The sequence below is a fragment of the Hippichthys cyanospilos genome, chromosome 1 (genome assembly GCF_059441005.1).
Source record: "Hippichthys cyanospilos isolate Australia breed blue-spotted pipefish chromosome 1, RoL_Hcya_1.0, whole genome shotgun sequence".
Classification (NCBI taxonomy): Eukaryota; Metazoa; Chordata; class Actinopteri; order Syngnathiformes; family Syngnathidae; genus Hippichthys; species Hippichthys cyanospilos.
The window spans coordinates 11,321,417-11,343,420 of record NC_142369.1 but is presented as its reverse complement, the minus strand read 5'-3'; the positions used below and the strand labels follow the sequence as shown (position 1 = coordinate 11,343,420).

The following is a 22,004-nucleotide window of genomic DNA, read 5'->3' as shown; positions in this document are numbered from 1 at the left end:
ACTTAGGTAATCAATTACTTTACTACACAATACCCTGTTTAGTAAAAACCAAACTAGCACAAATATACATGGTTTTTTTTTTTTCTTGTGTCTATCTTTTTGTAAAAAAATCTCATCAGTCACCTTAGTACTGAAGGTAATTGATTCCCCATGTACTTGATTTTCCAATGTAATCAATTACTTACATTCTTACTCATCTAAAAGTATTCCATTACTTTTTAATACCGAAATTGAGCTCTAACCAGTTTTAGACAATGCAAAAAAATAGCATTAAATAACTGGACTCTTAAAAAAATGTATAACTATGTCTTTGTGATTAAATGAGTTGAATTCTTAGCTAGCAATGCTAAACATTTAGCATGAGTTGGTTTCAAAGTTTATGGTAGTTTTCTTTGCTTTTTTTCACAAGTAGTTTTTCTTATAGAAATGTTTTTGTTGTTGTTGTTGTCCCGGCAGCCCACAAAGAAGAAACAACGTGCGCGGGTGATGGATTTCTTCATCGACGTAGCACGTGAATGCTTCAACATTGGCAACTTCAACTCCCTCATGGCCATCATTTGTAAGTGGCTCATCCACCGCGCACTCTTGTCTTCACTCAACCACTGCGCACCCCCTCTCACTTTAGTTTAAAAAAAAAAATGCAGCTGACATCAATGTTTGGTGGAATGGTGGTCCCCGGTTTGGGGGTGTGGCCAGGCATCTGGTCAGCCTGCACTATGAGGTGTGAGTTGGGGGTGCGCAACCAATCAAAGCAGATGGTCAACACCGCCTGGAGAAAGTCCCATCACACGGAAAAAGGGGTCAAGAGGTTTTTCTTTTTTTGGGTCGGCGGGGGGGGGATTTGGACCCCCAGCTGTCGCTGTGAGTGAGACACAAACAAAATGTCTCCTGGGAACCAGGAGAATTTTAGCAACACTCACGATTAAGGACGCTTATGAAATATTTTTTTAACTGCACAATTCAAAGTGTCAAAAAGTGAGTCATTCATTTTCATAAGCCATAAAAAGTAACATGTAATGGTGCGCGCATCTTGATAATCCCTAATTCAGAACATCAACACCTTTTGAAATGTGTTTTATTTGGCGCTGTTGGCCGGACATTTTTTGAACACCGTAAAGAGCGAAACCAGGCATACGTTGAGGCCATTGTCTTTGGGGGTGGTGCGCTGGTGCACGCCTAATGGGATCACTCTGTGTCTGATGTGCCGTTGTAATTTTTCCCTTCCAGCCGGGATGAATATGAGCCCCGTGTCCCGCCTGAAGAAAACGTGGAGCAAAGTGAAGACGGCCAAGTTTGACATCCTGGAGGTGCGCCGTTTTTCGTCCTTGTCGTGTCATTGCGTCTGGCAGGCGTCCCAATACTTTTGACCACACTGCGTATTTCTAATGCCCCTGCGCAGCATCAAATGGATCCTTCCGGAAACTTCTACAACTACAGGACGGCGCTGCGTGGCGCCACCCAGAGGTCCATCACCGCTAACAGCAGTAGGGAGAAGGTGAGAGCCCCCTTGCTAGTTTAGGCAAAAAGTGGTGTGGTGGAAAAAGTATTTTTTATTTTTTGGAGTATTGTATGGAAAATTCCATCAGTTTAAAAAACAAAACAACACAAAATGCATTATTGAACTCAATGCACCTGTAGGTACTTTCATTTCTACTTAGGGGCGCCATCCAATGTAGTCAAATTGTTGGAGAAAAATATTTTTCATCGCTTTTCAATTTTTAGGGGTGTGCAAAGGGGTGCGCCATCACCTTTTCAATCTTTGGGGCTTTGCAAATTAAAAAGGAGGCGTACCATTGCTTTTGTTAGCCTTTTTATTCAGCATTTGACATTTTTTCTTATGATGCGTGAATAAAAGGTGCACCATTTTTGTTCTTAGCTTTGAAATGGGCTTTGTAATTGCTTTAGCGTTTACAAAGGTTGGGGGTGGGCCATTACAGACATAAAGCCTCTTAAAGGCTCTTAAAGATTTTTTTATTTTTTGATTTGACATTTTTAAGGTATATTTGTGAAAAGGGGTGCGCCATCTCATTATGTACAAACTTGTTGTGCCTCTTAATTGAGTTGTAATGGAGGAAGGAGGTGCACCATCCATCTTCTCTGCCTTTACCTCTTGGACTGCAATTGATGGCTATAGATGCCATCCATCCATTTATACTGGCAAGGTTGTTTTGTTGGCTTAAAAATGTGCAGATTTTTTTTTTTTTGGGGGGGGGTGCATCATCTGATTGTTGTTTTTTTTTTTTTTTTTTTATAAATGAGCTTAAACATTGAAAAAGGAAAAAAACTATTGATTAACTCTGCATGAGACTGCATTCCCTCTTTTATTTTCAGCAGTGCACCCCGTTTTTGTTCCACCCTATTTTTTAATGTTTTTTTGTTTTTTTACCGATGAAATGAGTGCAACATTTTGTTGTTTTGTTTTTAACCTTTGTGCAGTATTTTGACCATTTTTGGGTCATTTTCTTCCAAATCAATCTCACAGTATTTTAGTCAATGGATGGCACACTACTGGTGGTGTGATAACAAAGTGGTCGCCCCATGTTGAACATTTGGGTGAAATTTCAGCTCCTTCCCGTCTCATTTTTGAATGCTTTCCCTTTTTATGTGAAATGCCTTTGTAACAAGGATTGCGCAGTTAAATGGCTACATTTTTTTTGGGGGGGGGGGCGGGTAGGATGGATGCAAAAGGAAGGTTTGGGCAGGGTGGGGGGTGGGGTCGATGCCACCGCCAAAAGTCCCACAAACATGATGTAAACTGATGGGTCACGCTGAACTTCATCTGGAAAAAACAAACACGGGCTCCCTGCAGATCACGTCGTGTTTCCCAACGGTCACTCAGCACATGATTTTTATATAAGCCGTGTCCGTTCCCTGCAAGGAATGCGAGCTTTGTTTGTCAAGCTCGAGTTACGCAAGCGGGCCAGAGGTCGGGGGTCGCCAAGTGGAAAGTTCCAGCATGTCTGGTATGTTCTCGCTGCCGTCACCTCTCGCCCGAGAGGAGAGAGCGGGAATTGCGGACCCCGCCAGGATTGTTGCCCTCTTCTACTGAGAGAGGGGAAAAAAAAAAAAGACCAAAGCCGACTTTTGTTTCGATTTCGTTTGTTGTTTTGTTTTGCGTGGCCGCCCTTGCTCACTTTTGACGTTTTCACTTGATGCAAATAGGCTGTCGCTATGTCGCTTTGTTTGTTTGGTCGTGCGGCAACAGCGGGACGTTACGCAGCGTGCTGTCCTGTCATGCGGCCTTTCCTTCAAAAATAATAACATGCTTTTCAAACAAACACGCAGCATCTCGCCGTGATGCAACCAATGTGATTAACTGCAAAACTTCAAGCTGGACACTCCCAAAAGAGCTTCTTCTCTCGTTGTATTATTGGATAACAACATTTGCAAACTACATGATCTGATTTTTGCTTCACGTGATGTTTTTCTCCATCTGTCCAGATCGTCATCCCGTTCTTCAGCCTGCTCATCAAAGACATCTACTTCCTCAACGAAGGCTGCGCCGACCGTCTCCACAACGGGCATGTCAACTTCCAGGTGACCCCCTTCATCATGTCCCAGCTGACACATTTACAAACAAATTGATGTAGGTAGCTATGTTGTGAGTAACACTGCCATCCAGTGGTCACAGTTATCACTACAGTGCTCAATTGGCTTATATTAAGCATTAGTCAAGGGTGTCAGCTACCCTCCATAAAAAACATATTTGATGAGAATTTTACTATTTATTATTGTTATCACTATTTTAAAAGACCAGAACCAAATTAATGGCGGATCAGTGGTTAGTGCGCCCACCTCATAGTTAAGGGAGCAGAGTTCAATTCCAGCTGACTCCGGCCTTCCAGTGTGAAGTTTGCATGTTCTCCCCAAGCCTGCATATGTTCTCTCCGGCACTGTGGCTTCCTTCCACACTCCAAAAACATGCATAGCAGGTGTATTGGACATACTAAATTGACCTTAGGTGCGATTGGGTACGTGGATGGTTGCTTGTCTGTGTCATTTCCTTTTGTTTGGTGTCATTCAATTGTTGTTTAGCTGTTTGTTATTTTTACACTAAAAATACCAGATGAACACCAGAAAATGGTCAACAAACAGTATTCAATAACTGTTTGTGATACACCTTTAAAACTAAAACTTATCCAACTGTTCGATTAATCAATAGAACATTTGATCGATAGTCACTGCCCTCCAAAATTGTGCCTATGATTGCACTTTGTGAAAAAAGTTTTTGTTTTCCAATTTTTGTGTGTGTGAGTGTTCTGACCGTTGGTGCGAGATTTTCATGTTTTTGCTTTGCCGCTTTGTAGAAAATGTGGGAGTTGGCCAAGCAAGTGAGCGAGTTCATGAGCTGGAAGACGGTCCAGTGTCCCTTTGACAAGGACCGCAAGATTCTGCACTATTTGCTCACTGCGCCCGTCCACACCGAAGATGGTACGTACGCGCGCTGAAAGTCTACACACCCCTGTTGCCAAATTTCTGTGGGCAACTTCAAACTCGTATTATGTGTCCTGATATTTATCTCATGATGTTTCGCTTTTTCTAGCCTTATATCTGGCGTCGTATGAGAGCGAAGGTCCCGACAACAACATGGAGAAGGACAGATGGAAGTCGCTCAGGTAATTGGCTGCATGATTATTAATGTTCAAGAAAATCACCATCATGTATAACGTATCATATTTTAAACTGAAAAAGAAATATGAATGATTTGAAACGCAATCAAATCCAATATATGCATAGAGTGCATGTACATAACTACATATGGTCATGTTTAATAAATATCATTTGTTACATTGTATTTATATGCTTATGAAAACACAATACAATCAGTTTTACCATTGATCTATTATTCACTATGAATTTGTTTTAAGTACCCTAGAAAATTAAGTTTTGAGTATGCAATAATCTTAACGTTAATTTAAAAAATATTTTAGTGTAATACTAGTGATGGGAAAATTAAGCCTCACGAACCCACTATTTTCAAATCAAGAGCACCATCTAGAGGAGTAAAAAGGTATCACAAGTGGCTCATGTAATGTCTTTTTTCCCATTATTTAAACTCTAATAATGAGTAATAAGAAATTAAGATTTTTTTTTTGTTTCCTTGGTCTTTGCAGAGCGACACTGCTAAGTCGGGCATAAACGTGAAGAAGGCACAAGATGTCGTCTACCAAAAAAGTATCCTCCATGTCTAAGAGGAAACCACAAAAGCTATTTTTTGCGAAACCAACGGCGGCTTTTTCCACCTCCTTTGTAAGACTTTTCTAGTCTCCTTTTCTACAGCGTTCTCTCTTTGATTGGACGGAGCTACAAGCTAGCTGCTGGTTAGCTAGCATGCGCCTCTCCGCAAAGCTAAAACTAAGGGCCAGCTGTTATTATTTTTTTTTTTGTCATTTTAATTTTCAATGAACAAAATGCACCGGATGCATTTCGAAGACACCTCGGATGCTAATTTAGCATGTTAGGATTACAAGACAGTGTATAAGCTACGCGCTTTAGTATCTTTATGCTAAATGTTTTCATTGTGTTCCCTTTGCTTGTCGATGTAATTTATGTTTTATTTATGAGTCTTGATGTGGAGTCACCATGTTACTATTGACCTTATTTAATTATGGCCCCCAATTATGAAATTATGATTTCATGTTAAAATTTCTGTGAAGATTTCATGTCGTTTTCATGTACTTTTTGTGTACTTTTTCCCTTCATGATCCTCACAACTGTATCAATATCTTTGTTACCACCAAGAGAAAAATCAATAAAAAAAAAATCTAATTATTCATTGGTGTTTCATTTGATATATTTAAAACATACAATCCTTTCTCTTTGCTACATTGCTGTTTGGGGTTATTGGGACTTCTCTCGTTTGCAGATTTTCATTTATGACCATAACTTTTTTCTATTGTAGTTGTTACTTTTCTTGCAATTTTTCTTAAACATTTTCAAACTTTAAGCCAGACCAGTTAAAAAAAAAAAAAAAAAAAAAGCTTTTTTTTCCGTTTAGAATGTTCAACCTATTACCTGGATTTTTAATCTTGACAATATCTATTGCAGGCATAACCTATTTTCTAGATATTTTTCCTCTAAGTCAAACCAGACAAAAATAATGTATTTTACTTTTTGTCGTTACTGTGGTTATTAGCGACATTGACTTTTAAAATTACAGTATAAATGAATCTAGCGCCCCTGTGAGGCCAAGTAGTCTCACTGCATCAAACACCTCAAACCAGGTCCTAAAAAATGTTGTCCACATCCACCGCGTTACCATAGAGACAATGGCGTCATCATATAGCCACAAGTGGTTTGAAGACTTCTTGGCAAACTGGGCGCACAGATTAGGGTGCAGGGGTCAAAGGTCGACATATGACAAAAAGTCCTTAAAAAGTTGAAATACAAGAAACTACATTTCAGAAAGATTTTTCAAAACACGATGAAAATGACCTTTAGTCCGACGACCTTGCGCACTTCCAGAGAAAACAAGCAACGTTGTTTATTTTCCGTATTCGTGATTTTTTTTCTTGTTGTTTAGCGAACTTTTCTGACTTGACAAAGTTTCTGAGCATGCGTGTTCTGGTCCTGGCCCGTGATGTGACCGTGCAAAGTGTGTATTGATTGGGATCCACAAAGTTGGCCACGTGCCATATTTCTCGGGTTAATTCATGGAATGTCTGTCGGGCACGCGCACGTGCACACACACTTGGGGCCCACGCGTGCAAAGAGACACGCGCAGAGACGGACGTGCATAGAATAACGCACGCGCATTTGGGCAGACAAATGGAGACCTAGGGGCGCGCACGGGAGCGCGCTCATCCCGGTGCGCACTGAGCATGCGCGAGCCGCTGGACAAGGAGGCGAGAGGCGTGCGGCGGCAGTGGATGCAGCGCGCCGGCTTGTTGCTGCCGGGATTCGAACTTGAACCCGGACCGAGCATCATCACTCGACAGGTAGGACGCCGCTTCCGGGTTCTTGCGTGCACGCGCCGCGCTAAGTGGGTGCGCCCTGATGAGTACTAAAAGAGCACGCTCGCAAACGTCATTTTGTTAGTGGACGTTTGACGTGTGACGTCATCGATGTTCACGTGCAAGATGAGCGGGAGGAGGAAGAACAAACACGCTTATTGTTACTGTGGAATTCCATGAGTGCGTTTGTGTAAATGTGTGCGTGTGTGACTGATTGCTTGTTTATGCCTGAAATGTTTTGTGTAAGTCTGTTTGTGTGCATGTGTGTGTCTTTCATTGTGTGCATCAGTGTTTGCCTGTTTGTGAATTTGTGAATGTGTTTTCTTATCTATGTGTGTGTCTTTTGTTGTCTGGATGTTTGTCCACGTATGTGACATCTGCTATATATATGAACGTCTAATTTTTGCGTGTATTTCTGTAGATTTTTTTTGTGTGATTTTGTGTCTGAGAGTATGTAAGTGTGTTGCTGTGTTTGTATATTTTTCTTTGTGTCAGTCTGAATCTGTGTGTATCTGTGTTTCTTCTGAGAGTGTGTGTGTGTGTGTGTGTGTGTCTGTGATGTTTTGTGTACGATTGTATGTTTGCATCTGTGTCCCTGTTCATGAGCGTATCATGTCTATCAGTGTGTGCTTTTTTGTGTATGCGTGAAGGTGTTTGTGTTCATCTGCATCAGCTGTGTCTATGTAGGTTTGTGATATCTGCTATATATGAATATGAGTACATTAGTGTGTGTCTCTGTAGCGATTTGTGTGTGATTTTGTGTCTGAGAGCATGTGAGTGTGTGTTTGCATATGTGTGAATACGTGTGTTTCATTGTGTTTGTGTGTATGTTGTATGCTTAGCTTTGTGTGTGTGCATGTGTATTTTACTGTATCAGTGTGTCTGCGTATGTCTGTGACATATCTGCATACATTTTTGATTATCTATGCATGAATCGGTGTGTGACTGTGTATTTGTTGTTTCAGTGTGTCTGTGTATGCCTGTATTTGAATGTGTCTACATTCGTGTGTGTATATGTGTGTGTAGCTGTTGGTGTGTGTAGGTGTGTTTGTTTGTGTGTAAATGTGTTTGTGTTTTTTTTCTTTGTATGTGTGAATCTGTTTGTGGGTTTCACGTGTATCCATTAATGTTTGTTTTTGTGTTTTTGTGTGTTTGTGTCTGTGTATGTGTCAGCGTGCCTATAGGTCTGTACGTAACTTCTGCTGAATATGAATGTGCATACATTTTATGCATCTGTGTATGTAGCTGTTTGTGTAAGTCTGTGAGAGTCTGTGTGTGAGAATCTTTGTGTGAGAATCCGTGTTAAAGTGTTTGTTTGTTTTTTCTTTCCGAATGTGTGAATCTGTGTGTTGGTTTCATTGTGTATCCATGGAATGTCTGCCTGTGAGTGTGTGTTTGTTTTTTTGGCTGTGTGTGTTTTTTGTGTGTGTGCGCGTTTGTTTGTTTGCCAATATGTGTGTGTTTGTGACGCCCGATTGATTGTGTAACCCGACACTTGCTGCCTTCTGAATTATAAATGAGAACCACTCTCTTCCTCTTCCTGGACTTTCTCCCATCCCGACGTTCCTGTTCCGGCTCTTCAAGGATGGGCAACGGCTCTGCCAAAGCCAAGCGCTCCAAGCGGCCCTCGCCGGACCCCCTGAGGGCACGCGTGGAGCAGCTCGAGCAGGAGCTGCGCAGGAAGGACCAGGAACTCGCCGCCAAAGAGCAGCTGCTCAAAAATCTGCAGGAGAAGCTGGCCGCGCAGGAACAGACTCTGGCGCACCTCGGCCAGGATCTGCAGAAAAAGCCGCAGGATGAGATCCGAAACCAGAATGGAGAGCGAACGGCCGCCGATGTCCACGACAACAAGAGGAAGGGCGCCAAAGCGGGAGTGTCCGCAGAGCCGTCGTCCCGTACCTACGACTGTAGCTGCCTGCCAAAGTTCTCCTTTGACAAGGCCAGAGTACCCAAAGAGTCCAGGTGAGATGCCTTGGACACTCATGAGCAGGACCGCAACGCTTTAAAGAAGTTCTTGTTCCAAACAGGAGATCGGCGCAGAGTTCTTGTTCCTGCAAAATAAAAAGCACAACTATGTCTAGTAAAGCATTTGTTTAACCCTTGTGCACATGCTTTGCTAACTATTGTCATTGCATTTTTTTCCAAATTGTATAAATGCCTTTAAAGGTGTAATAATTGAAGTTATTAGCGATTTTTATGTTCTTCAACCACTCAAATTGTTCAGTGGCATCAGTTCTATCAATACATATGTAGGTTGAATTTTATAACACCCACAAAAAATAGAAAAAATGGTATGATTTGTTTTTGTAGTCTGTGACGCAATGGTGACACTTTAAGACATAGCCATTAACTGGCCTCTACTGCCACCTACTGTCTTGAGGTGAAACACGTCAAGAAAGAATGTTCTGTTTGCTGACATAGTTTGACCGCCGCTCAAAGGAATGTTGCAAAAATGGCAGGCAAATCAATGTAATAAATCCTATTAAAATGCATCTCAAAATCTGTAATAATGATGGTTTAATATGGTCCAAAATTTGGACAATGATTATTTTGTATACAAAAACTCGCACTTCCAGCTGCAATCATATAGAAATGTCAGAATCGTTGCATTTTGAAGTTTTACATGTTTCAATCATCTGTTGGAAACTTTTTTTCTCCATTTACTCTTTTATGATCTCGTTAAAAAATCGAAGGAATTTCCATAATTTGTACACAATGCCAAAAAAAGGCCTTGTTTGAAAAAAAAAAAAGGCCATGTATGGTAAGGCACTAGTTTGGAAACCTGTCGTCCACCTCTCGGTGGAAAATCTTAACTTTGAAACCCTAACCCTTGTTTTATATATTGAAATCCTAACCGTAGTTTAGTCAATTTTGCAGGAGCTGTCCATATTCTCCATGACGAGTTATGTTCTTGTTCCCGTTTTTTTTTTTCTCAAAATGTATTTCCAAACAAATAGTCCTGCTATCCAAGACGGCGGACCAGCTGCATGTAAATGCGGGTCGTGGGGTCACGCAGGAAGTGCCACCTTCCTCCCACCACAGCTGTGATGACTATTTTTCTATTTGCATTTTTCCCTTTGATTCTGGGTTGTGTGTATGTCTGCAGAACCCAAGATCACTCTGCCAGCGCCAAAGAAATGTTGAGTCACACCATGGTGGGCGAACGACGGCTTGCCAGCGATGTCCGGCTAACTCCTTCGTGTTTGTCGCGTTTTTTTTTTTTTTTTTGACAGCGTGAAAAAGCAGCTGATGGAGGCCCTGAACAGGAACCAGTACTTGAAGCGTCTGGAGCCGCAACAGCTCAAAGACATGGTGGAATGCATGTACCTGCGCATGTACCAGCCGGGCGATTACGTGGTCCTGCAAGGAGAACCCGGCAAGCACCTCTTTGTCCTGGCAGGTACCTGAGGCCCAGTTTTGTCCAAAGCTTTGTTGAATTGATGTGAAGACCTGTTCCTGACAGACGGTGCATTTAAGAACCTTGTTCTGGACATCATCAAACCGTTGACTTTAGAACATTTTCTGTTCTTGACAAATGACTTTCTGAAACACACTCCCATAGACATGCTCTGACACACACTTTCTTGTACTTGATCACTAGTGGGGACCGAGTGAAATAGCCAATGGCATTTCTGTTTCATATAGGAAATTAAAAAAATATATATTTCTGGATTCAGGGTGGTACCTACCAGAACAAACCACACACCAAACAACACAGAACCACCACACACACACACACACACACACACACACAAGGACAAAAATATGCACACACACCTATACACATTTCAACATACAAATAGAAAAACAAAGAACACAGACACATAACACAAAAATATGCATGTAAAAACACATGCACACATACAGTACATTTAGACACTAAGACTAAGACACACACTAAGACTTGCATACACATGAGCACTAATGTAGAAACACACAGATGTACTCACACATACACACCGCATTGCAAGGACATACATTTGCACACCCACGTACACACAATTCAATGTCAAATAGACACACATAAAAAACATAGACACACAAAGAAACACACACTAAGACATGCACGCACAAGTACACGAATATATAGAAACACACACACCACTCCAGGGTTTTTGTTCTTTCTTAGTGGGGACATTCATGCATATTCTAGTCCTTAACCTTAAACATCACAACAGATTGCCTAACCCTGACCCTTACCCTACTCTCATCCAAAATCCAATACAAACCTACACCCTAAAATCAAGTCTTGACCCTCAACAAAAAATGTCTGAACTTGTGAGGTCCTCACAAGTGCAAGAGATCCCACAGGAAAACCCGACATTTGGTCCCCACACACATGGATGCACACACAAGTACACTATATATATATATATATATATATATATATATATATATATATATATATATAAATAACACGTTCACAAAGATACACAAATGCACACAGGTACACACACAAACACACTTAGCCAAAAACACACATGCACACACACACTCACACCACACACCTACTGGCAAAATGACACAGACAGATTGGCACACAAGCGCACACGTTACATAAAAGCACACAGACATGCACATATTACATAAAGGCATGATTATGATGTGTGATATTGTAATGAAATGTGTGTGCGCGCCTGTGCGATACAATAATCTATTGTCTGTGTCCCTCGCACACACGCAGATGGAAAGTTGGATGTGCTTCAACAGGACACGCTGGTGTCATCAATGGCGGCGTGGACGGCGTTTGGCGAGCTGGCCATCCTCTACAACTGCACGCGCACCGCCTCCGTGCGAGGTAAACGCCAACGTTAGCGCTTTCAAGCTCCCTCTTTGCCAAGGCTAATTCGCAACGTCCCCATTCCAAAGTACTTGCGCTCGCTGCAGAACTCCTAAAGTGGCTCGTGTAAAAACACTGAAACGCAAAAGTCTTCACGCTCTTCTGAGCACAAGCTTGTTTGCTAGCGGTTAGCGTTAGCCATATGCTAAGTAACCCCTTAAGATAATCCAAACCGCTCCTCCATTTTTTTTCACAAGCATTCCTGTGAAATCCAAATGGAATGGTTGGTTCTAGAGCAGTCCAAAATATGCCAGGACTCCAAACGTTTCCTCAAGATCCAAATCAAAGCACTACCAGCGCAACAAAAATCGTATCAAAGTTCTTTGTTTACAAAAGTATTTACAATCCAGTCATCCGTTTACAAAGAATTTTTTCTTCAAACCCATTGACAGGGAAGGTACAAATCAAAGTCCTTTATTTACAAAATCTGTTCTTTCAAAACTAATCTCAGGTAAAGTCCAAACGAGGCTTTTGTACAAAGGTCTTTCAGAAACCGTTATACGCAGAGATACTCTCAAAAACGGTTTCGTTTAAAATTACACGAAGAATATAAATTCGAGTCCTTTTTTCACAAAACGTGTTTCTTTCAAACCCACTCAAAGTGGAAGTTACTGTATTTGCCCCCCTCGAATTAAAACCGACAACAAAAACCCAAATCTATGCCCTGTGTTTCCCCAAAGTGTCTGAGTAGCATTTTTATTCCCACAACAGCCGTGAATAAAGTATGCACATGGGCTCTGGACCGCGAGGTGTTCCGCAACATCATGAGGAGAACGGCCGAGACGCGCCACGACCAGTACAGAAATTTCCTGCGCAGGTTGGTTAGCGACTAATAGGGTTAGCATTCTCCTCAAGATTCACCGATTGGGAAATATTCTCGGCACGATCTCACGTACGAGTATGTTTCGATGGATCGCACATGTCGCGTTTACACTGTTACCCTATCTGGATCAGGTCTGGACAAAATTTGGTTGCAGTTAGGTTTTGAGATTTATAATTAGGGTTTTTGTGGCAGGGTTAGCTCTTTCACCTTAGGGTTGTAACTTGGTGTTCAATACGCTTTTGCATGTTACGTTTACACTGTTACCCAATCTGGATCAGGTCTGGACAAAATTTGGTTGCAGTTAGGTTTTGAGATTTATAATTAGGGTTTTTGTGGCAGGGTTAGCTCTTTCACCTTAGGGTTGTAACTTGGTGTTCAATACGCTTTTGCATGTTACGTTTACACTGTTACCCAATCTGGATCAGGTCTGGACAAAATTTGGTTGCAGTTAGGTTTTGAGATTTATAATTAGGGTTTTTGTGGCAGGGTTAGCTCTTTCACCTTAGGGTTGTAACTTGGTGTTCAATACGCTTTTGCATGTTACGTTTTCACTTCAGCCAAATCTAGATCAGATTGGGATTAGATTTGGTTGCAGTGGAGTCGTATAGTTTCAAATTTTAGTTTTAAATAAGCATTTCTTACTCATAGTATATGGTAGATATAATTTTATATATATATATATATATATACTGTGGAAAAATCTGGATCATATCTGAATTCAATTTGATTCAGCATTTGATATGTCTTTCCATGATTGTGACACATATGTCACAGTTAATGTTTTTAAATCAGGGTGTGAAGACAATGTTAGCATTAGCAGTTTCAAGCCTGCTTTAGAGTTTTAAATCAGGGTTTCAAACTAAATCAGTGTTTCAATTTGGGCTTGAACGCAACATTTTAGTTTTAAGGCTAAAGCTAGGTACCATTTGAAAAAATGTTCATTCAATTTAGGGTTTCAAGATAGGGTTTAAGATTTGTACCTGAAGTTAATGCTTCAACCAAATTTTCCAACAGATCTACATGTACCGGTTACATTGCCGTCAAACTGGATCAGATGTGGTTTGATTTATTTTTTTATATTTCTTTTCTCATGTGTTTTCCATCAGCGTGTCACTTTTGGCTAAGCTGCCCGACGAAAAGATCAGCAAGATTGTAGACTGTCTGGAGGTGGTAAGGTTCTCACTCTGCATCAACAAGTGCTTCACCTGTATCCTGAAGAGAAAGCCTTGGGTTAGGGTGTCAAATACATGTTTCAAGCCAAGGTTTAGAGTTATATCAATTTTTCATCTGTTTTTGGAAGATTTGGAATACGATTCATTATACTTTAGCGTATAGTTACACGTGTATGAAGCAAGACGATTTGGCTCAATAACATTTATTTCATTTTATTTCATTTATTCGCGCTCTCGAGTTGAAACCTTCAACACGCAGAGGAGCGTGTAACTAAGCTAGCGAGTTTAACCGCAGAGGAACAAACGTTTATGTTTTAACACAGAAAGAATTGTTTACCTTATATCTACACAGAATTTAGAACAAAGGTAAGCACAAATGAAAAGAAACACGAATATGATAAAATAGACGCACCGAACACCTGCAACACGTACTCATTAGCATACAGTCAAGTGAATCGATTGGAGCGCTTGGTGTAATGACTTGCGTGTCCCGCACGTGAGTTCAATATGCCACTAATTTCTTCAACATTGATTTACGACGTAATGGATTAAATGGAACTATTAGAGATGTTAAAACTATAGCGATAAAACAATAGTAAATCCATTTCACGCACTTAACACCTGCCTCCAAAATGATCAAGCGAGAAAAAAAACAAAAACAATATATAATAAGTATTTTCTCGTTACTCACCATAGAAAACAGTGATTTTATATCAATCCAATTGAGTGGTTCCGTGGGTTTTCTCCATCACTGGTTACTGCAGATGTTTACGAAAATTCGGCGTACTGCACGTCCAACGCAAGGCTTACACATAGACGTGTGTCGTACATGCTAAAACCTTTTCCCCGCAGAAATAAATCAATGTCACCTCATGCAGCCTTTGGATGCTTTTTTTTTTTTTTTTTTTTTTTTAATTGAGGCAGCAAGAGTGGTTCATGTGCCCTGGTCCGACAACTGCATTGTGCTTGTGCATCGTCTCATTGAAAATATCCTGTGGTCCAAAAGTAACATTGCGGTTGCTGGCCACGAACTGTATAAAGATCCATGGCCCAGTAGTAGTTTAATTGAAAGAAGAATAACTTTAGGGATCCTCATCCGGAACGAGTCTGGACCGTACACTGTTAATCTGTCCGGAGGTCAGCCGACACGAGGGCTTTAAGCATTTTTTTTAGCTTGGTATTAGTCTTCAAGCCAAAATTAAGATTTACATCTTTGGTTAAGCTTTCAAAGTAACATTTCAAAGTTGGGATTTGAAACAAGGGTCGTCATATCCTCGGTGCCTTATCTTTGTCTTCCTGGCAGGAATACTACAACAAGGGCGACTACGTGATCCGCGAAGGCGAAGAGGGCAGCACCTTTTACATCATCGCACAAGGAAAGGGAAGGCATCGACTGCAGCTACTACCCTCGATCACGTCAACACCCTACCTACCATGACTAAAAGCTGCTTTTCATCTCACAGGTTAAGGTTACCCAGTCCACAGAGGACCACAAGAGTCCCCGGGTCATTAACACATTGCAAAAGGGCGACTACTTTGGAGAGAAGGCGCTCATCAGGTAGCCGTTAGCTTCCACGTAAGCTAATCGCTAATGCTAATGCTAACTTTTGCTTCAGCGATGACGTCAGATCGGCCAACATCGTCGCTGATGACGACAAAGTGGAGTGTCTCCTCATGGACAGACAGTGAGTCAAAGCGCATGACAAGCACCGTGTTGTTCAGTGGTATGGTTCCAAGCCATGGTTAGGGTTTCGAATTGGAGTCAGGAACCAAGGTTACCCTTCTATATTTGCCTTATAGGGCTTCTATATGGGTTTTAGATATAAGGTTAGGGTTTCAAGTCAGTGTTTAGGGTTTCAAACCGGTGTGGAGACATAGTTGAGGTTTTAACTTAGGCTTCCAAAATATTGTCATGGTTTCAAACCAGGTTTAGGGCTTCAATTAGGTTTTTGAGCCAGAGGGAAATCTTCACAACAGATTGGGTATTAGGGTTTCAAATCAGTTTTAGGTTTTTAGGTAAAGTCAGTGTTTCAAAATAACGTTTCAAACCAGGGTGAAGTTTTAAAGTCAGGGTTTCAATTTAGACTTTTTAAATATTCTTAGATGCAGATGCAGATATTTTTTTAATGAGGGTTTCCTTTTTGGTGTTTCAAGCCAGTGTTAGGGTTTTAACTTAGCGCTTCAAGCCCATTTGGTGTTTTGAATCAGACTGTTCAGGTTTCAAAGTAGGGTTTCAAGCCAGTGTTTGAGTTTCAAATTAGGGATCAGTATTAGGGTGAGGATTTTAATTGACAGTTTTAAACCAGTGTTAGGGTTGCAAAATAGGGTTTCACAGTGGAGGTAGGGTTTCATATTAGGTTTTCAAGCTTGGATTAGGGTTTCAATTTAGGGTTTCAAGATAAGGCTAGGGTTACCCATATGTGTTTTAAAGCCACCAAATTGGGGTATCAAGTCAGGTTTAGGGTTTTGTATTCGAGTTTGGGCTCATCTTACTAATTTGGATTCAAAATAGGATTTTAAAATGCAGTTCCAAAATACGCCTTGAGTTTGTGGGGTTAGGTTTCTCAAGATGGATTTCAAAGTAGGTCAAATTTGGGTTGGAATAATAGGGTTTCAAGTTGGAGTTTTCAGATAGGGATAGTGTTACCCACTTGTGGTGTTAAGCCACAGTTAGGGTTTCAAATCAGTGTTTCAAGTCAGGGTTAAGGTTCCATGTTGGTGTTTGGACTGGTCTCACTATATTGGGTTGTAAAAGCAGTTGCAAAATATGCTTAAGGTTTCAATGTAGGGTTGGGTTTCTAAAGTAGTGTAATAATGTAGGGTAAGGTTTCAAATGTGGGTTTGGGCAAATTCAGGGCTGGCCCAGGACTTCAAATATGAGTCAAGCCAAGTTTTATATGGCTTTAAATTTGGCCACACTATGTTTCTGCAGGTTAAGTGTTTCATATTTAAATTTCAATTCTGGGGTAGGGTTTCAAACAAAGATTCAGGGTTAAAATTGTTTATCAGATTAGGGTTTGAAGTTTGACTTTAGGTTTGTAATCAATGACTAGGCTTTCAAAGAAGGGTTCCAAGTCAAGGTTATGGTTGGAAAATTGGACGCGCTTCATCATACGGTATGTAAAGGATAAAAAACGTTCTTGTAAGTTTTTTTATTGTAGCGATTGCTAACAAGCGTGCTCCGCTTCGCTAGCAAGCCAATGTTGCCGCTGGTTCCAGGATCTTCGATCAGACCGTGGGAACCTTCGAAGAGCTCCAGAAGTACCTCCAAGACTACGTGACCATGCTGGACCAGGACGACCTGAAGCGACACGCCAGGTGCGCTCGCTAACTCGCTCCCCGCAGCGTCGCCGTTTGCTCAGCGCGCTTGGCGTCTGGCGCAGGAAGTCGTCGTCGCGCCGCCACAGTCCACCGCTTCCCCCCGACATGCTCCGCCTCAAGAACATCGCCGCCGCCTTCTCGCCGTCCAGGCCGCTCGACCACATGGATGTCGTCGCCACGCTCGGCGTCGGCGGATTCGGACGAGTAGAACTGGTACACCTGATGGCGACAAGAATTCCGAGTCGGAATTTCAAGCGCGGTTTTGGAGGAGAAAAAAAAAAAACGTTTTTCAAGAAGAAAAGTTACATGGAAAAAAAATGGAAAAATTGTGATTGTTTTTTCTTTTACTTTCTTTTAAGTATTTAATATTAAAAATTATATTAAATTTAATTTAAAATATAAATGTAAATGTTTTTCTCAAGAATAAACATGACTAAAAATATTTATTGTACTCCAAAAACATATTTACAAAATTTGAATGAATATATATTAAAGATTGGCAAGACTAAATTTAAATTAAACATTTTTCTAGCTTAAAATCTTTCAGGATTTAAAAAAAAATAGCACTTTTCAAGTCAGTTTTTCTGGGAATTATTACCCAAAATTTAGAATTTGCTAATACAAAAAGTTTTTTTAGACATTATTTAACAACATAATTTCAGTTCATTTTTAAGATAATATGGCAAGATTCAAGTTGAACATTTTTGATAACTATAATAAGTGCAATTCTGATTCAAGTCTATTTCAAGAAGTACAATTTAACAAATGCAAATTTGATTCAAGTCTGAATTTTTCAATACACTGGTAGATATATTTTCAATATAGCAATTACTTTGTTTTTTCTTTAAACTTATTAAAAAAAAAAACGCCCATAAATATTGTCATGTACAGAGATTAAATTCCATATTTCAAAGCGAAAAAAATAGATTTTTCTTCTCCAAAAGGAAGTACTCTAATCCAGTTTCAATTTTCATATTTATATCAAAGAAAAAGAAAAAAAAATATGGTAACATTCTAATATTTGAGTTGTTTGCTGTGGCTGGCGTCAGGTGAGGGTGAAGGGCGAGGATGTGACGTTTGCGCTGAAGATGATCAAGAAGAAACACGTGGTGGACAACCGGCAAGAGGAGCACATCCACTCGGAGCGCCGCATACTCGCCGAGGCCAGCTCGCCCTTCGTCGTCCGGTCGGTGCCGAACTGGGTTGGGCGGGACAAATTTGCTCCTAATATTTTCGCAATCGTCTTGCGATGACAAAATTCAGGAGCCAGATGGACATTTCAAGTCAAAGTCAAGTCAATTTTATCCTTAAATTGACTTGAAATCCATTTTGTCCTTAAATTGAAATCCATTCAGAAATGACACTGATCACTGATGCTGTAAAAAAAAAAAACAATAATAAACCCCGTATTTTTCTAATAATGATAATTAAAAAAAAAAGTTCTGTCTGTAATTCCCATCTGAGGTTGTAAATGTTAATGGACCAAAAAAGTTACGTTAAGTTTATGCATGATTTGATTTTACTTTCCGCATTATTTAATTTTATTCTGCCAAATAACAGAGCAAAATCCATATTGTTTGGGCCCTTGTATTTTTAATAAGACAAAAAACAAGCTCTAAAATCACGATCTAAATAAAACTAAGTACTGAAATGACATTAGATTGGATGTAAATAAATTAATTTTGCCACGAGGAGGCAGTAATTATGCTACAAAAATATGTGGTAATGATAGATATAATGTAACTCTTACCACAAGGGGGCAGTAACTATTTGGAAAGTTTTGTTTTCACACAGAGTATGATCAAAAGTCATTCTTGGCAGAGGATAAAAGAAATATGCCTGTGAATATTGTTATTTTAGCTTCCTATATGTGTCGTTGTGTCTTTTGAGCATTTGTGTTCAAATCATTGTTCTAAAGGTTAAAAAACAGCGCAATTTTCACTAGCCCATCTATGGCTACTTGCATGCTTGTGTTTGCCAAACATGTACTTGCTGTGGAATGCGTTGAATTTGCATGCTAGTCAACGCAAAAAAAAAATTGTTGAATGATGGCTCATATCTTAAACTCCAAAGTCTGCGCCGGGATCTCAAGGCATTACTGTAAAAAAAAAAAAAAGTGCCAATGTCACCGCTGCTTTGTTGCTGTTGACAACTTTTAGCGTCACACGAAAATATGACTGCGATTCTTCCATTCCAGACTATTCCGAACATTCCGAGATGACAAATACGTCTACATGCTGCTAGAGGCCTGTCTCGGGGGAGAGGTCTGGAGTCTTCTCAGAGACAGGTAGGCTCGGAATTGCTCTTTTGTCAGTGCCTTGACCCAGTCGGTCACTTCCGGGACCTTCTTCAGGGGAAACTTCGACGAGACCACCGCCAAGTTCTGCGTCGGCTGCGTCATCGAGGCCTTCGAGTACCTGCACCGCAAGGCGATCCTCTATCGAGACCTCAAACCGGAGAACCTCATGCTGGATTCTCAGGGCTACGTCAAATTAGTGAGTGGATCCCACAGATTTTGTCCACAAAGAGACTGCGGGCAATATTGAGACGGTTGCACAGTGCCCAACTTAACGGCACTGATATACAGAGTAAGCTAACTTTATTCTTGACTGTGGTTAGCGACATCCGTTGTTATCCAAGTTGAGACTGAGGGCAAAGTGGACAAGGTGGAGTAGGATTCAGAGCTAAGGCACAGCCACTTAAGCTAACTTCAGCATACGTAAAAATAATATTTTACAATAAAAGACCACAAGATCAATTTTAGATGTGACGGAGGGCTAAGTGCAACCAAGGGGAGACTATGGAGTAGCATTCGGAGCTAATGCACAGTCTTATAAAGCTAACATTAACGTGTTGTCATTAGTAGACTACGAGACTTATTTTAGCTAATTGGAGTCCCAAGATCTAAGTGCATCCAAAGGGGGACTGTGGAGTAGCATTCAGAGTTAATGCACAGCCTTATAAATCGAACATGTTGCTCTTTGTAAACTACAAGAGAATTTATAGCTGAGGAGACTGATTGCAGGCACCCCAAAAAATGTAGTGTGCAGCCAAGAAGAGACTGTGGCTTTATAATACTGCTAAGTGTAAGCTCAAGCTAGCAAGTGTGCCCATCCTTATGTGTTACACAATGACAGTGAACTTACTCAACCCATGAGTGGCGAGAAATGATAAAGGGGACACAGTTTATCCAAGAGGAGACTAAGGACGAAGTGCAGCCAAGTGGACGCCGTGGAGTAGCTTTCAGCTCACGCACAGAAACAGAGCATGCTCACAAAATGAGCGCCTTGTTAATGATGGGGAGACTGAAGGCGATGACAGCCAAGCGGAGACTGCGGAGCGTAACACTTAACACGTCTTTGTAGGTGGACTTTGGCTTTGCCAAGAAGATGCGCGGGGGCCAGAAGACGTGGACCTTCTGCGGGACACCTGAATACGTGGCCCCGGAAATCATCCTCAACAAGGGCCATAATCTCAGTGTGGATTTTTGGTCCCTAGGCATCCTGGTGTTTGAGCTTCTGACTGGCAGGTAGGTGTGTGCTTCAAAACATCCGGTGAAGCAAAAGGGGAAAAAAAAAAAAAAGAAATGCTACTTTCTCCTCTGGGTGGCCAAGCCCCCCTTTCACAGGAATCGACCAGATGGCCACATACACCAACATCTTGAAAGGCGTTGACAACATGGACTTCCCTAAGAAGATGGCTAAAAGGCCAGAGGACCTCATCCGCAGGCTCTGCAGGTACCGCCGCCGACACACGGGGGCGCCACACGCACGCACGAGGATTCCAACGAGCCATTTGTCCTTCTGCTTGGTCTTCCTCAGGGGGAACCCGGCAGAGCGGCTGGGAAACATGAAAGGCGGCATCGGCGATATCAAGAAGCACAGGTAACGTGTGTGTGTGTGTGTGTGTTTTTTTATATATATATATATATATATATATATATATATATATATATATATATATATATATATATATATATATATATATATATATATATATATATATATATATATATATATATATATATATATATATATATATTGCATTGTAAGATTGTTTTTTTAGGGGTATTTTTAATACTCCAAAATGAAAGTAAAATTGTGTGCAGGTGGTTTAATGGTTTTGACTGGGCGGGACTAAAGGCTTGGACCGTGGCGTCACCTCTTAAGAGACACGTAAGTTCGTCGTCTCCATTGTCAATTATCAACAATTTTCAAAGTCAAGTCAAAAGTACATATACTACCGGTAGTTTGGTTTTGGTACAATAACTACTGTAGTTCCCATGGTGGAAGGAAGAACCTACACCTAGAACATCTGAACTTTATTTTGAAAGAGTGACGGGTTTGGATGTTCGGCTTTTGTCGTCTTCCAGGTGTCAGGTCCACTGGACCACAGCCACTTTGACGTTTATCCTCCAGATGACAAAATTCCTCCGGATGAGCTCTCAGGATGGGACGCCGACTTCTGAGCTCTGACCATCACATCTCCTTTGTCCCTTCACCAAAATGTTCAACGTGGCGAAAAGCTAATGCTGAAGAAACTTTTGGATTTGTTGACTACCCGTTGTCCGGTCCCCAACCATCAGAGTGGATTGTTTTGTTACACTACTGGATAATTTAATAAAAATGTTTTCTGGGATGATATGAAGCAAACGGAAAATACATCATAGGAAATGAATCCCCTCTCGCCTTGAAGAAAAATTGGACTACTTTGTCTTGAAAGATGAACATTTCCTGACCATTTACCTTTTTTGTAAAGAATATGACTGTCTTCACAACTTTAATTTAAAAATCATACCGTTAATATAATTATTACACAGTTCATATTCTTGAAAATGGCCTTTTAATGTGGAAAAATAATTTCAAAATAACTCAGTAATCTTTTCCCTAAATATT

General features: G+C 40.7%; 2 protein-coding genes across 3 annotated transcripts in view; both read left to right on the top strand.

The window, feature by feature from the left end:
• Window positions 1-5,772, top strand: part of rasgef1ba (RasGEF domain family, member 1Ba) — a 42,728-nt gene extending 36,956 nt beyond the window's left edge. For both annotated transcript variants that reach the window (XM_088432219.1, XM_088432227.1), the window contains 7 exons: window positions 457-559; window positions 1,228-1,307; window positions 1,400-1,495; window positions 3,442-3,537; window positions 4,308-4,431; window positions 4,544-4,616; window positions 5,115-5,772. In XM_088432219.1, the coding sequence (XP_088288345.1) occupies window positions 457-559; window positions 1,228-1,307; window positions 1,400-1,495; window positions 3,442-3,537; window positions 4,308-4,431; window positions 4,544-4,616; window positions 5,115-5,139 (597 nt within the window). In that variant the 3' untranslated portion in view covers window positions 5,140-5,772. The remainder of the gene's footprint in view (window positions 1-456; window positions 560-1,227; window positions 1,308-1,399; window positions 1,496-3,441; window positions 3,538-4,307; window positions 4,432-4,543; window positions 4,617-5,114) is intronic.
• A 1,030-nt stretch (window positions 5,773-6,802) lies between these two features.
• Window positions 6,803-21,747, top strand: prkg2 (protein kinase cGMP-dependent 2). Its single transcript, XM_088411165.1, has 19 exons — window positions 6,803-6,938; window positions 8,538-8,915; window positions 10,187-10,353; window positions 11,638-11,751; window positions 12,505-12,610; window positions 13,723-13,786; window positions 15,092-15,170; window positions 15,253-15,346; window positions 15,405-15,473; window positions 17,008-17,106; window positions 17,172-17,322; window positions 18,159-18,295; window positions 19,307-19,396; window positions 19,463-19,604; window positions 20,475-20,638; window positions 20,724-20,846; window positions 20,931-20,993; window positions 21,218-21,284; window positions 21,482-21,747. The coding sequence occupies exons 2-19, from the start codon at window positions 8,539-8,541 to the stop codon at window positions 21,575-21,577; spliced, it is 2,202 nt and encodes a 733-aa protein (XP_088267291.1). The 5' UTR covers window positions 6,803-6,938; window position 8,538; the 3' UTR covers window positions 21,578-21,747.
• The last annotated feature ends 257 nt before the right edge of the window (window positions 21,748-22,004 follow it).

Bases quoted from the DNA above. Each gene is read 5' to 3' on its own strand.
- prkg2 (XM_088411165.1), top strand. From the start codon at position 8,539: ATGGGCAACGGCTCTGCCAAAGCCAAGCGCTCCAAGCGGCCCTCGCCG. The intron at 17,107-17,171 runs GTGCGCTCGCTA...CGTCTGGCGCAG, and splicing joins GACCTGAAGCGACACGCCAG to GAAGTCGTCGTCGCGCCGCC. The intron at 20,994-21,217 runs GTAACGTGTGTG...AATTGTGTGCAG, and splicing joins GGCGATATCAAGAAGCACAG to GTGGTTTAATGGTTTTGACT.